This window comes from Belonocnema kinseyi, chromosome 2 (genome assembly GCF_010883055.1).
Source record: "Belonocnema kinseyi isolate 2016_QV_RU_SX_M_011 chromosome 2, B_treatae_v1, whole genome shotgun sequence".
Classification (NCBI taxonomy): domain Eukaryota; kingdom Metazoa; phylum Arthropoda; class Insecta; order Hymenoptera; family Cynipidae; genus Belonocnema; species Belonocnema kinseyi.
The window spans coordinates 69459862-69473288 of NC_046658.1; the positions used below are offsets into that span (position 1 = coordinate 69459862).

The 13427-nt window shown below is 28.5% G+C and overlaps 2 protein-coding genes across 4 annotated transcripts in view; one reads left to right on the forward strand and one right to left on the reverse strand.

Annotated features, from left to right (window-relative positions):
• Nucleotides 1–2297: 2297 nt before the first annotated feature.
• On the reverse strand, nt 2298–5799 carry LOC117168203 (proteasome subunit beta type-2-like). The gene is made up of 3 exons (XM_033353673.1): nt 5575–5799; nt 2633–2989; nt 2298–2550 (listed from the first exon to the last, which is right to left on the reverse strand). The coding sequence occupies exons 1-3, from the start codon at nt 5663–5665 to the stop codon at nt 2372–2374; spliced, it is 627 nt and encodes a 208-aa protein (XP_033209564.1). The 5' UTR covers nt 5666–5799; the 3' UTR covers nt 2298–2371.
• A 157-nt stretch (nt 5800–5956) lies between these two features.
• The window catches only part of LOC117166924 (microtubule-associated protein RP/EB family member 1), a 17044-nt gene continuing 9573 nt past the window's right edge, over nt 5957–13427 (forward strand). For 2 of the 3 annotated variants that reach the window (XR_004466326.1, XM_033351384.1), the window contains exons 1-2: nt 5958–6275; nt 6673–6970. Coding sequence is in view for 2 of the 3 variants with exons in the window: in XM_033351384.1 (XP_033207275.1) it covers nt 6704–6970 (267 nt within the window). In the remaining variant the exon portion in view is untranslated. Of the gene's footprint in view, nt 6276–6672; nt 6971–13427 lie in introns of all 3 variants that reach the window. The other variant, XM_033351383.1, reaches the window with a different exon arrangement.

The window sequence follows — 13427 nt, forward strand, 5'->3', positions numbered from 1 at the left end:
ATTAAAGTTACTTTGAGATGTTGTTTTTAAAACTTCATTAATTTTATACTTATAGTTGCGCAGAGTTGATTGGTATATAATGGAGAGTATCATTTAGAAATTTCTTTAAAAAAATCAAGCTTATGAATAAACTTAATAATCTTTTAATTCTCGCACGTACTTGGCGTCAAAATAAAAATTTAGTACAAATTCAGCAACTAAATCTAAAATTAAACTAAAGCTGTTGATAAATAAAACTATGTATTATTATTAAAATTTAAAGTTCTGAATCATTTAAAAAATTGTATATTTTTTATTTTTTTATTGAAATTTGATGTTTTTCAGAATTATAATTTGAAATTAAAATGGGCAAAATTTGTATACAAATCCCCACTTTTAAAACAATGAAATCTTATAGAAAATTCGAGTCAAATTCAAATAGATGAATTTAATTCTTCCGGAAATACCTTGAAAATAAATTTTTAATGTTTTTCAATGTTTAAAAAAAATATATTAAAAGTACTGATATAATTTTAAAGAACTCTATACAAATCAAAAAACAAATGGTGGCACTTTTATTAAATTTACTACAATGTTTTCGATATTATTAGAGGGAGCTTCTGAAGATTACATAAAATTTTCTTAATGCATGACATTTTCTGTAAAAACTATTTTAAAAAATGTATCCTATCACTTTTCTTTTAAAATTACTACTAACCCTAAACTTATTCAAACTTTTTTATGTGGCTTCGGCTTTGAACTATTTCCTAAATATATCTTTAGATACGGCCATCCACTTTTCTAAATTTGACGACTGATTAAAAAGGAAATTAAGATACCTAATTATAATAAACTAGTAAGTAGTGAAGAATTTCAATCTTCTAAATTGTTGTTAAAAATGTAAAGTTGAGTGATTTGATAAATTTGTATGATCTCGTTTTATCACATATTAATTAAGAGTTCATTATGGATACAAATAGCTCAGTTTACTAAAATAACACAAAGAAAAATAAAACATAATAAATAATTGGTGATATCTACTAGTAATTGAAAAAATATCACAAATAGCGCGCTTATAACATGTATCTTATTTTGATCGCCAAAAATAATTTTGGGGTAGTACACCCCACTAAAAATTTTAAAAAAATCATGTTTTAGATCCCTCATTGTACGGAAATTTTTCTAATTGTTTTTAAAAATCAGCTTTATTTTAGAGAAACATAATAAAATGGACTGAAGGTTAGTTACCCCCATAAGATAATTTTTCGTGAAAATTCAAAAACACGTAAACTTTAATTATCGCGAGCAACATAATTTTTTTGCAATTTCTCGGCCTAATTTTACTACTTTTTGGTCATTTTTATGTAATAAAATTTTAAGTTGGATGGACCCCCCCCCCCCCGAAAAATGTGAGAAAATCGTTTTTTATCTCTCATTCTGAGAATATTTTTCCAATTTCTTTAATTGTGAAAGATACAAATTTTTCAGGAAAGAAAAACCTCAAAAATCGAAATATCAACAAAAACAAAAAAATGAGGAAGTGCATCCGAGATTTTACGGAACTCTAGAGATTTCAATTAACAAAAATTTGATAAAGCTGATATTTTTCGAGGTCCAAATCGTCAAAAATCGACTGCTGTTAAAGCCGAATAAGTCCATGAATTTTTTTTCTATTTTTAGATCTCAATTAACATAAAACATATGCCTAAAAAATTATAAATCATTGCAAGACGAATAGAAGACTGAAAAGTGAAAACTTAAATTTAAAAAATCGTTTCTTAAAAACAAATAGATTTTAAAATACTACAGTGTTCTTTTTAAACAAAATATTTAGTTTCTTTGTATTTTGTAACTATTTAGTACAACAGCAAATTGTAATTGAATAGAAATATTTAAATGTTAAAGGATTGATCACAGTTTATTGAGATAAAAACCCACTTTAGTTTTGAATTTGGATATATGCTTCCACCAAAATGACGCGTAGAATTTTAGAGAATTTTTTAGGCAATAAACCGTGTTTTCAAAAAATGGCACTTACATGGTTATTCTGTGACACCCTTTAAATCAGAAATTTTTAGAATTCAATCATTATTGAGAAGCCCTTTACATTGGCATTGCGTCATAAATTTACAAGAAATTGTTGCCAACTTAGTATGCGAACACTAGAATGTATTGAAATTTAATATAATTCACTGCATTAAAAAAAAGTAGACCTGGAAAATCATGAAGTCTGGAAACCGTACTTCTGTAGCAACCCTGACCCTCGATTATACTTCTTAACATTTCCTTGAATTTCAATCTGTTAGAAATCAGTAAAAAACGTTTTTGAATTGTATTTTATTGAAATTATAGAATATGAACACTGATTCCGTATAAAATAAGGATCGTAAAATTAAGAAGCCTTTGCGGCACTTTCTACTGCCAGATTTTGTGCCATTATTGGCGCCAGTTCCTCGATTCCATCTTTGGATATCTTTTGAACCTTGAAGTTGGGCAAATTGACGATGAGCCTCTTGTGAATTTCACGAACGCACTTCTTCATAAGTTCGTAGGCTTCTGCTTCCGTCATTGCTATGATAGAATAAAATTTTCATCAGAACAAAATTTAAACAACCCACAATTAATAGAGATTATCTAAAATGAGAAAACTTACAAGGGTCGTGAAATCTGTCTAGGATTGTGAGGGAGAAAAATCCTCCGTATCCGTGAGATGCGTAAGGTACTTTGATACAAGAGGCTAAGTAATCTATGAAATAGAGTTCTGGACCAGTCTGATCGTCGTATCCAGCCATCAGAAGATTTACGAAGTAGGGCGTGCTGGATCTCAAATAATCCGCAAGATTTCTACGAGTGAAACTTGCTACGGCTTTCGGGGACAACTCATATCCATTTCGCATTTTGTAGAGTTGCATATTTTTACTTATGTACTCCGAAAATTGAATTGCGTCTCCAGCTTCCCCGGATACTGCCATCACGATTTTATCCGAAATCTTGTGGATTTTCTTCTCATCTGATATTCAAAAATTATGTTTTTTTTTAATAGTTTTTCATTGCCTTTTATCACAAAAATATATTTATCCCAGTATGTTTAGAAACAAAAAATACTTCAAATTGACACCAGTGTTAAGTAAGTTACTTTTTTTTAGTGATCAATTACAGTTACGCTACTTCGCAAAAAAGGTAACTAGTTACAGTTACGTTACTTGGAACTGTAAATATTTATATTTATTAGATAAATTCACTTGGAGTTACCTATAAAGTTACTGTTTCCCCTTCCTTAATTTTATAATTTGAAAATCAAAATAGCTAAGATGAAAATTCATAAAACCTTAATTTGACAGAAATACACATTAATTAAAGAAAAAAATACACAATATATTTTGATAAGTAAAAAACAATGTATATTTATAATAAAATTAAAATTAAGTATTAGACATATCACTATGATTTTTTTATATTATATATAAATTATGTTCCGCCGTTTTACTTTTACGTTTTAATTTTAGACAAAACACTTTTTCTATAATTCAATTGGAAACGCTTCAAATTCCTAAAATTTTCAGCAAAAATATTGCACTTTCAAAAAAAAAAAATTAATTTTCAGCAGAAGAGTTGAATTACCAACAAAAAAAGATTTTGTAGTCACATTTTTCAACTAAATATTTGTATTTTTAAACAAAAAGGATGACATTCGTTTACCGAAAGAAGTGAATTTTCAAACAAAAAGCACACTCTTGAACAAAAGAGTTGAACTTTCAAGTCAAAGGAATGATTTTTCAACAAAAAAGTTACTTTTCAACCATATAGTTGGACTTCCTATAAAAATAGTTAATTTTTAACAAAACACACGAATTTTCAATAAATTGATTCAAATTTTATATTGAAAATATTAATTTTTTAACAAAAAAGGTTCTACGCCTGCTGGGTAGCTACGACTGCGTCAATTTTGATTAAAATGAATTGATTGTCAAGGTGAAAGAGGTACCCTATAAGCGTATTTTCAACTAAACAGTCAAATTTTCTACCATTTTCAAACCAAAAAGACGAATTTACAACAAAAAGAATGAAATTTCCACCGAAAAGTTTAATTTTTTACTAAATAGTAGAATTTTCTACCGAAATATTTGAATCTTCTACTAAAAAAAATTAATCTGATACAGAATAGTTAAGCTTTCAACCTGAAAATACAAATTTAATAAAAAATAGCTAAACCCTCTATAGAAATAGCTTTACAAAAAAAAAGAATTTTCAAACAAAACATTTCAAAAAAAGATTTGAACTTTCAGCAAAAGCTTTCCTTATTTGTCAACCGAATAGATGAAGTTTCTACAAAAATAGTTGATTCTTAACAAAATACATTAATTTTCAACCAAAACAGATGAATTCACAAAGAAAAATATAATAATAGACATTGTTTCAACCAAAAAAGATGTTAATTTCTAATCAAACACAGTTGAACTAAAAAAAAAAGTAAATTTGAACAAAATGCCATAATTGTCAACCAAATCACATTTACTTTCTAAAAAAAATAGTAGAATTCTCAACCAAAAGAAATGAAATTTTTTGATTAACAGAGATACATTTTAAAACGAAAAAGCCGAATTTTTACCAAAGAAAGGATAAAATTGGCACTAAAGTATTGAATTTTTAAGCCAAAAAAACAAATTATAGACAGAAAAGTTGCATTTTCAAAGCGATAATATGAATTTTCAACAAAAAAGTAACTTTCCAACCAAATAGTTCAACTTTCTCTCAAAATAGTTGATATTTTAATGAAATACATGCAGTTTTGTCCAAATAGTTCAATTCTGAACCTAAAAAGCTAAATTCTGAACAAAAAATCTAATATTTGATTTTATTTCTACCAAAAAATAGTTTAATTTGGAGTTACTCACAGTTTAATTCAACCAAACAAGTAGTTTTTAACAAAATAGCTAAATTATCACCCGAAAGATATTAATTTTCTATCGATAACTGACCCATCAAATATCTTCTAATGGAAATATACAAAACAAATGAAGTAACTTCAAAGTAACTATAATTAAAGTTCCAAGTTATTAAAAAAATCGTGACTAACTCACGTTACAAGTTACTTTTTAAAAGAGAAACGAAACTACCATAAAAAATACAAATAAAGTACCTTTCAGTTACTTAGTTACTTGTAACAAGTAACAACCCAATTCTGATGGATACACGTTATTCCGAGATCAGAATTAACAAATAATTCAAATAACACATTTAAAAATCAAGTTGTTGAACTTTTTATAACCTTCTTTTAATGATACAAAATAATAATTTAGCTAATAGATCTACTGCACGTCTATAAATTAAAAAACTAATTATGCTCCTTGATAATTTTCCAATAAATTTCTAATAAAACGATGAGAATGTAAAAATTAACACGCAAAAAATTAAAGGATCAAAAGGCAACAAAGAAAATTACATTTCTGTGAAGAAAGAAAGAAATATAAGAATAAAATAAGGCGCCAATAAATAAGGGAATGTTGACTGATTATAATAAAATACAATGAATATCGAATGAGAAAAGAAATAAATGATTCAATTTTTAGGTTAACTTGAAACAACTTTTCTCACCGCTTTTTAAAACCACAATCGACATCGCATTTGTCATATCGGCTGCGACGAGCACAAAATCTTTAAACTGAATTCCAATCGAGCACTCCATTTTTAAATAAAACTTTTCTACTAATCTTTTAAATTACAAAACACCTCCAAACATCAAATCACTCTTTCTTCTCCACAAAAATCGTCTGTCATCGGAATTATCAGCGATGCCGCTTGAACCGGGTCAAACTCCCGAAATATGATTCGTCATTTTTCGTCGATTCATAAAAACGCGCCTGTTTGACGCCGCCAGGTGGCGCTGCCCAAAAGTCTTCTGATTGGAGGACAAATTTTAAAAGACGGACAAATTTGTAGAAATTGACAAATGAAGTTGCCTGCAGATTGAAATTCTCACAAAGAAACCTCTAAAGCATGGCTACTTTCCTCTGTTATACGTCCATTTGACAGTTCATAGAAAAAATTGTTTATCCGAGTCAGAGGAGATTTTCCTATTTTAATAAAGCGAAAACAGTTGTAGCAAATTTTGAGCAGTACTTCTCTGGGTTCGCTCTTAAATCTCCTCACCGACAAGATTTGTCGGCCAATCACCACCAAAGAAACCGTTACAAATTTCCGTTGTATTCGCGTTTAAAACGGCCTAGGTCCTAGTGCACATTTGTCATTTACGGCGTTAACCACTCCCGTGGTCTGCGGCATTTTTGCAAAAATCGGTAAGTTTTCTACATTCCCTCGCCAATCCTATCTTTTTTTGACAATCGTTTCTCACATCGAGAGTTGTTTCGTCAGAATTTCTAATCAGGGGGTTGAAGAGATTCTCTGGGGAAAAGCGCCGAAGACGGATTCAACTCGAGTCCGTTTTCCTCGCTGTTGCCGTGCGCCAAAAAGGTAAATAGACTAGTAGACCTTGGCACGCGTTTTTCGCTTTGAAGAACATTAAGATCGTCGTTAATTATTTAACTGTGTTATCTATTTCTGAATTTTTTATTTTGAAACAAGTCGCGATTTCAGAGCATTTTTTATGTTTGTCGTTGCCCACAAGGCTTCAAGTTAACACGTTAGGCTAGATATCGAATGTAATTGAATGGCTATGGTTTTTATTTTGTGAAGTGAACAATAGACCTCAAACAACAAAATCAGAATGGCCGTAAACGTGTATGCGACGAACGTGACGACCGAGAATCTTAGTCGACATGATATGCTGGCATGGGTCAACGATTGCCTTCAGTCATCGTTCACCAAAATCGAGGAGTTATGTACCGGCGCAGCGTATTGCCAATTCATGGACATGCTCTTCCCAGGAAGCGTTCCACTCAAGCGAGTCAAATACAGGACCAACCTCGAGCACGAGTACATACAGAATTTTAAAATACTTCAAGGTGGCTTTAAGAAGATGAATGTAGATAAGGTATGTCTTTTGTGTTAAAATATACTTTTATTTTTTTTCCATATGACTTTATAGGAAAACAATTTGAGAAGAATCTTTGGGGAGACCAGGGCGAGATATTTTTTGTGAGTGGTTGGCCCAAGCTTGATTTCAACAGTTTTAAATAATCAGTTAAATTGCTATGTTTTTTATATGTTATCATTCAGTGTACAATGCGTAATTCGAAAATCTTTCACTTACAAATTTTCTATTTTGGATTTTAATTATTAAGGGTACATTTTTTATTTAAAGAATTTATAAATGCAGTTTTAAAGACTTGAAAAATTAAAAAAAAGTAGCGTTTGAAATCGGAAATTTTGGAGAAAAAAAATCTGTTTTTAGTTGATCAAAAAAATGTCAACTATAAGCATTTTTTTAATTGGATTATACATTAGGGATTAAACAGTGAATAATAATATATTTTTCAAGATGATTCGTAATCAGTTCAAAATATAAGAATTTACATATTTTAGCGTCGAAAATTAAATGGTTTCAATTAGAAAATCTTAGTAGTTAAACAATTGCAAGCGCCTGATTTAAACGTTGTAAACTATTTTTTATTTTAAAATAACTTCATAATAATATATTCCTAATTAAAGGCTTTCATTAAATTAAAAATATTGTTTTAGTTTAAATTTTGAACATTTTAAATTTTTTAATTTCGAAAAATAACGGAAAAAAACTACATTTTCAACGTTAATATGTTAATTGTTCTATTTAAAAAAACGTAATTTACGAGTAAACTTGTTGAATTTTGATATATAATCAATATTGAACACCTATAATTCCAAAGAAAACGATTAATTTTAAAAGATATTTCTACGGTCTGAAAAGATCCAAAATTAATTTAAATTTGAAAAAGATTTTAAATAATTTAAACGAAGTGTCTACGTATACGAACAGCATCCGGTTATTCATACAGAAATTTCCGTGAATTAGACCCACGGCCTAATTTATAACACAATATAGATTTTTTCAGATTTCGAACAAAAAATGTAGGAGAATTTCAAGAATTATGGAAGGCTTTACATGAATAAAAAACATTTTCTTGAGATTCCTAGGAAAAATGAAAATGATTTATTTAAAAAAATTAATTTTAAGAGAATATTTAAAAAGATTTCAAAAATTGTCAAAAAGGAATCTGGAAGATTTTAATGGAATATTTTTTAATTCTTAGTATTAAAAAACAGTTAGGAAGAAGTCGAATCATTTTAAAAGATGTTTCGAAGTTCTGATGAAATTTCAGAACTATCTTAAAATTTAAGAATTGAAGCTTTTTAAGGATTTTTAAGCTATTTAAAATGAAAATAATTTAGTTTTTAATTTAAGAAGCGTTCAGTTTGGAACAGAAATGTATTTGTTTAATTTTTAATATTTCTTCCTTAAAACTGCTTAAATTATTAGTAAATAAATTTTTATGGCTTCAAATGGAATTTTTTTAGCTTTAGAATTTGAATTCTTAAATTTCATTGACCCTAAAAAATATTTGCGAACCGGGAATTTGGTGTGTGATTAAAACGACCTCGCTGATTCTTAGAACCTTCATGTATCAATCTGATTGAAGACCAAGTGTTCCAAAAATAGTAATTGCGATAAAAATATGAAAATAATAAATTGCGCACATGTCTCGTCTCGCCCCATGCTACCGGGCGAGATGAGACACCTCAACTATTTATTAGTTTTTGTTAATAGAATATTATTTTTTTATGTTTTTTGTATACGTAAAACATTATTTAAAGTATTGTGAGAATTAAAATGAGTATAACGACAAAATTGGGTGTTTTCACGATTGAGCAATGCCATTATTCGTAGCTTTTCAAGCCCTGTAATGGGTTCAATAAATAATTTTGTCAGGTATAATTAAGTCTTACTACTTAGGGAAAGCAGTTTATAAATATTTGAAAGTTTAAATTCAATCAATGGTCAATTTAATCAAATTTTTCCATATATTTTCTTATTTTTTCAATTTAAAGTTAACAAATAAGAATCATTAAGACCATTTTTCAATAAATGTCTATTAAAATCTGTTACCGAATTAATGTGTATGTGACATTTTTAAATTATAACATATTTTGACAATTTTTGAAAGGCTGCACTTAGTCCCGAAAAATTGCCAGAGCTGGAAAAGGCGACGGACAAGTCGTCCAGAAATGCCAAATTTATGAAAAATATTTGACTTTTTATAAAATTTACACCTAAAATAACAAAAGTTTTCACTGCTTAAAAATAGGGGGGGGGGGGGCTGCACCATTTAAAGAAATAATTTTATATATATATATTATACAACAGATTTTACAGTAGCAGCCATAGAGTCTTCTAACCACGAATGTAAGTTTTTCTTTCGCTAGTTTTCGCCATTACCTCTCTCCTTTAAATCTTTACCTATTTTCGAAAATTTCCGTGAAAAAATTAGAACAGAAACTTGTCTGTCAGCTCCATTAGGAAATTATGACAAGCCAGGCAAGAACGTCTCATCTCGCCCTATAAAACCCGGCTCATTCCGCCCCGAATCACAATTATGATTAAAACTTTAATATTGCCTGTTTTTATGTAATATTATCTGTTATTTTCAATAATTTATTTTCCTTCTAAGATATTATAGAACAGGATTTAGATGTTGAAATTTTAATCATTTTTATTTTTACTTTATTCAATTTTGTTCTTTTTTCGAAAAATTCAATATCATTTTTCCTGTTATTTTTTACAAGAGCAGCTACAAAAATCATATATTTTTAAAGAAAGTGCAGTGTCTCATTAGCCGACGTATGCTTATCTCGCCCCGGTCTCCCTACAACTTGGGATATTATCTTGTGATTTGAAAATTAGGAAGACGATATTAACACGGATCACAGTCTTTTCCATATTCCCCGGCGTTTTCCTATTTTTTACAAATTCCCGTTTTACCTCTATTCTCAAGAAACTTTCCCTTTTCTCTCTAAATATAAGATATTTGAAGGGGATACGGAGAATGTGAAATCACACATGAGACATATAAATGTCAATAAAAATCTTTTGAAATGCTTCAATTCTCTTTTTTTCCTTTTTTCAAGAAACTTCCTTTGTATCGTTTTTTCGCCTAAATTCTAACTGAATTAATTGAAATGAATAAGAAAATTCAACTGTTTTACTATCAACATTCGTCTTTTTGGATACAAAATTAATCTTTTTTGGTAGAAACGTCATCTTTCTGGGTTGAATATTCAACTGTCTTCTAAAAAAAGTCGTCTTTTGGCTTAAAAATGCAACTTTTTGGTTGATAATTAATCTTTTTTGTTTTGAAATGAACTTCTTTTGATATAATATTCAATTCCTTTGGTTAAAAATTTTATTATTTCGTTGAAAATTTAATTATTTTATTAAAAATTAAACTATTTTGCTGAAGTAAATGTTTTTGTTAGAAAATTCCATTGATTTTAGCATACTTTTTTTACTATAGAAAATTCATCTTTTTTGATAAAAAAATGATCTTTCTGGAATGATCATTCAAATGTCTTTAAAAAATGTGCCTTTTTGGGAGCAAATTCAACTCTTTGGTTGATAATTCATCTTTCTTTGTATAAAATAAACTTTTTTATTGATAGTTTATCTTTTCGGGATTGGAAGTCAACTTTTTTTTAAAACATTCGGCTTTTCCGTTTGAACACTCATGTTATTAATTACAAATTCATCCCTTTTGGTAGAAAATTCATGTTTTTTGGTTATAAATGCAACTATTGGGTTGAAAATTCAGCTGTTACGGTTAGAAATTACCTTTTTTGTTAAAAATTTTAAAGTTTTTCGAAAACATTCGACTTTTTACAACTTTTTTGATGAAAATTTATCTCTTTTGTAAAAAAAAAATCATCTTTTGGTGTTAAATATTCTATTTTTTGGTTTAAAATTTGTTGTGTGGAAAAGTCATCTTTCTGGGTGCAGAATAAACTTTTTAGTTAAAAATCCAACTGTCATTGGAAAAATTCGTCTTTTTAGCATAAAAATTGAACTATTTGCTTAAAAATCCAATTGTTGGGCTGGTAAATCATGTTTCTTGCATTAAAATGAAGTTGTTTGTTGAAAATTCATCTTTTTGGGAGTAAAAGTTAAATATTTTATCAAACATTCAATTTCTAAACTCACCTTTTTTGTTACAAATTCATTTATTTTAGCAGAAAGTTGATCGTTTGTGGTTGAAAATCTAACTATTTGGGTCAAAATTAACTTTTTTGATGACAAATTATTTTTTCTTGATAAAAAGGTAAAGACTTTCGAAAACATTCAACTTTTTATCTGAAAAAACTACTATGTGGTTAAAGATTCAACTATTTTGTTAAAAATTACATTTTTGTGGAGAATTTATCCTTTTTTTCTTTGAGAATGCAACTTATTGATTGAAAGTTGAACTACTTTATTAAAAATTAATTTTATTAGTTTAAATCCATCTCTTTGATTAAAAATGTAAGTATTTTGCTGGAAACTATTTTTGTTCTAACTGAACTATAGTTTAGTTTGAAATTGATCAAATAAAGCTTTAATAATATATTTTTATGCTGAATCAATACAAATTAAATACATATTTTTGAAATTTACATACATATTATCTCAGGCGCTCGAACTTGAACTATATTTAATTTCAGTTTATGCGTATTTAAAGATTGTAGTTTGAAATTTACATTCAAAGTTTTAATTGTAGTAAGGACGAAATGACAAATCTTACAAAAATATATAACTACACTTATTAGATTCACGATTTCATTATTAATGATGGAATTTTTAAGACAAAATATTCTTGATTATGAGAGCGATTCCAAAGATATAAAAATTGTTTATTTAACCAAGATAAAAAAATTCGTTAGTGGCAGAAATTATTAAAAAATAATTTAACATTATTTTAAAATACAACATTTTTTATTTAAAAAAGTGTTTTTTCTTTTTTACGTGCAAAAATAAAATTTCAATGCTTCCACTTGTTTATCCCCCTTTTCGTAAAAAATTTCCCATTTCCCCCTTTTTAAGCTATATTTGCGCTGTGATACCTGTAATAGTTCAAAGATTCATTCCTGAAAATTGGTAAAGATTCACAGGCTAGGTCTCGACTGATTGGGTTTTAGTTCCCTCTAAATATTCTGGTCCTTGATTACTTTTTTTGATGCTAAATTAAATGGTTTAAGCCAATAAAACTTCACTTTTAACTTATTTTCATGAGTTTTCTAAAAAAAGGCCCCCGCGATTTTTTCTTTTTGAACTCAGATTGATCGTGATGCATCCCAGAAATTTAAACACATAACAACCGGGAAGTTTTTATAAAATCAGTATTTGTGTTGCCAATGTCCCAAGGGTTGATCAGATTTCTTTCGAGTAATAAAATCGGTTAAAAAAATACATGAGTAAAGTATTTATACTAAACTACATTTTTCTAGTTTAAAATTTTTAGATAGCTTTTCAAGAAATGAGAATTATATAGGCAAAATTTTTTGCTGTTTTATTAATTACATATATTACAACATAATATTTATGTGAATAAATATAATGAAAGTAAAAAAAAAAATTTAGGTGATACCGGTGGACAAGCTGATAAAAGGTCGTTTTCAAGACAACTTTGAGTTTCTGCAATGGTTTAAGAAATTCTTTGATGCTAATTATGACGGCCGTGAGTACGACGCGTTGGGTTCTCGCGGTTACATTCAATTGGGCTCTCAAATGGGCGGAACCCATAATCTATCGAACCCACAGTTGGTACCTCTACCAACACAACCTAAACCTTCACAATTGCAACAAAAACATATTCAACAACGTAGTGTTGCAATGCATCAACAGGGTACTTATTTAAAAATTAAATCCATCTTCTAGTTGTTTGCATGATAATTTCTATATTTTCACTGCAGGAAAAATAGTTTTTATTATCGCCATATCTTGCAGTGTAGTGTCCTTTATTACACTATTTTCACAATAAATTATATTTTATTCATAGACATTTTCATATAGATATTGCACATTACCGCATTTTATCTTACTTTTGGGCAAATGTCTAGACCGCTTTTAGGGCGAATTAGATTAATTAAACTAAGAGCCAACCATTTTGCTGTTTGATAGTTTGACCTTTCATCATATTTTTCGTTGTTTAGCTTTAAATTTGAATTAAATTATTTTCGTCAAATTTCCCACGTTTAAACTAGAAAACGAAGAATTTGGTTTCTGAACTGTGCGGCTTCATCAATCTAAAGATATACGAATAGACATTTTCGTATAAATTTTTTTTTTGACTCAGAGGATCTCAAAACATCGATTCTCGATCCAAATTGGATAGGTCAAAATTCATATTAATTTAATGGGTTTTATCATAAACGACGAGAGTCGAATAATACGAGGGTAGTTCAATAAGTCCTTAGAATGACCAATAGATGGCGCGCGAATCGATCCAAATCATCTGTTTTCAGTCAGCACCACTCCCGACTAGATATAT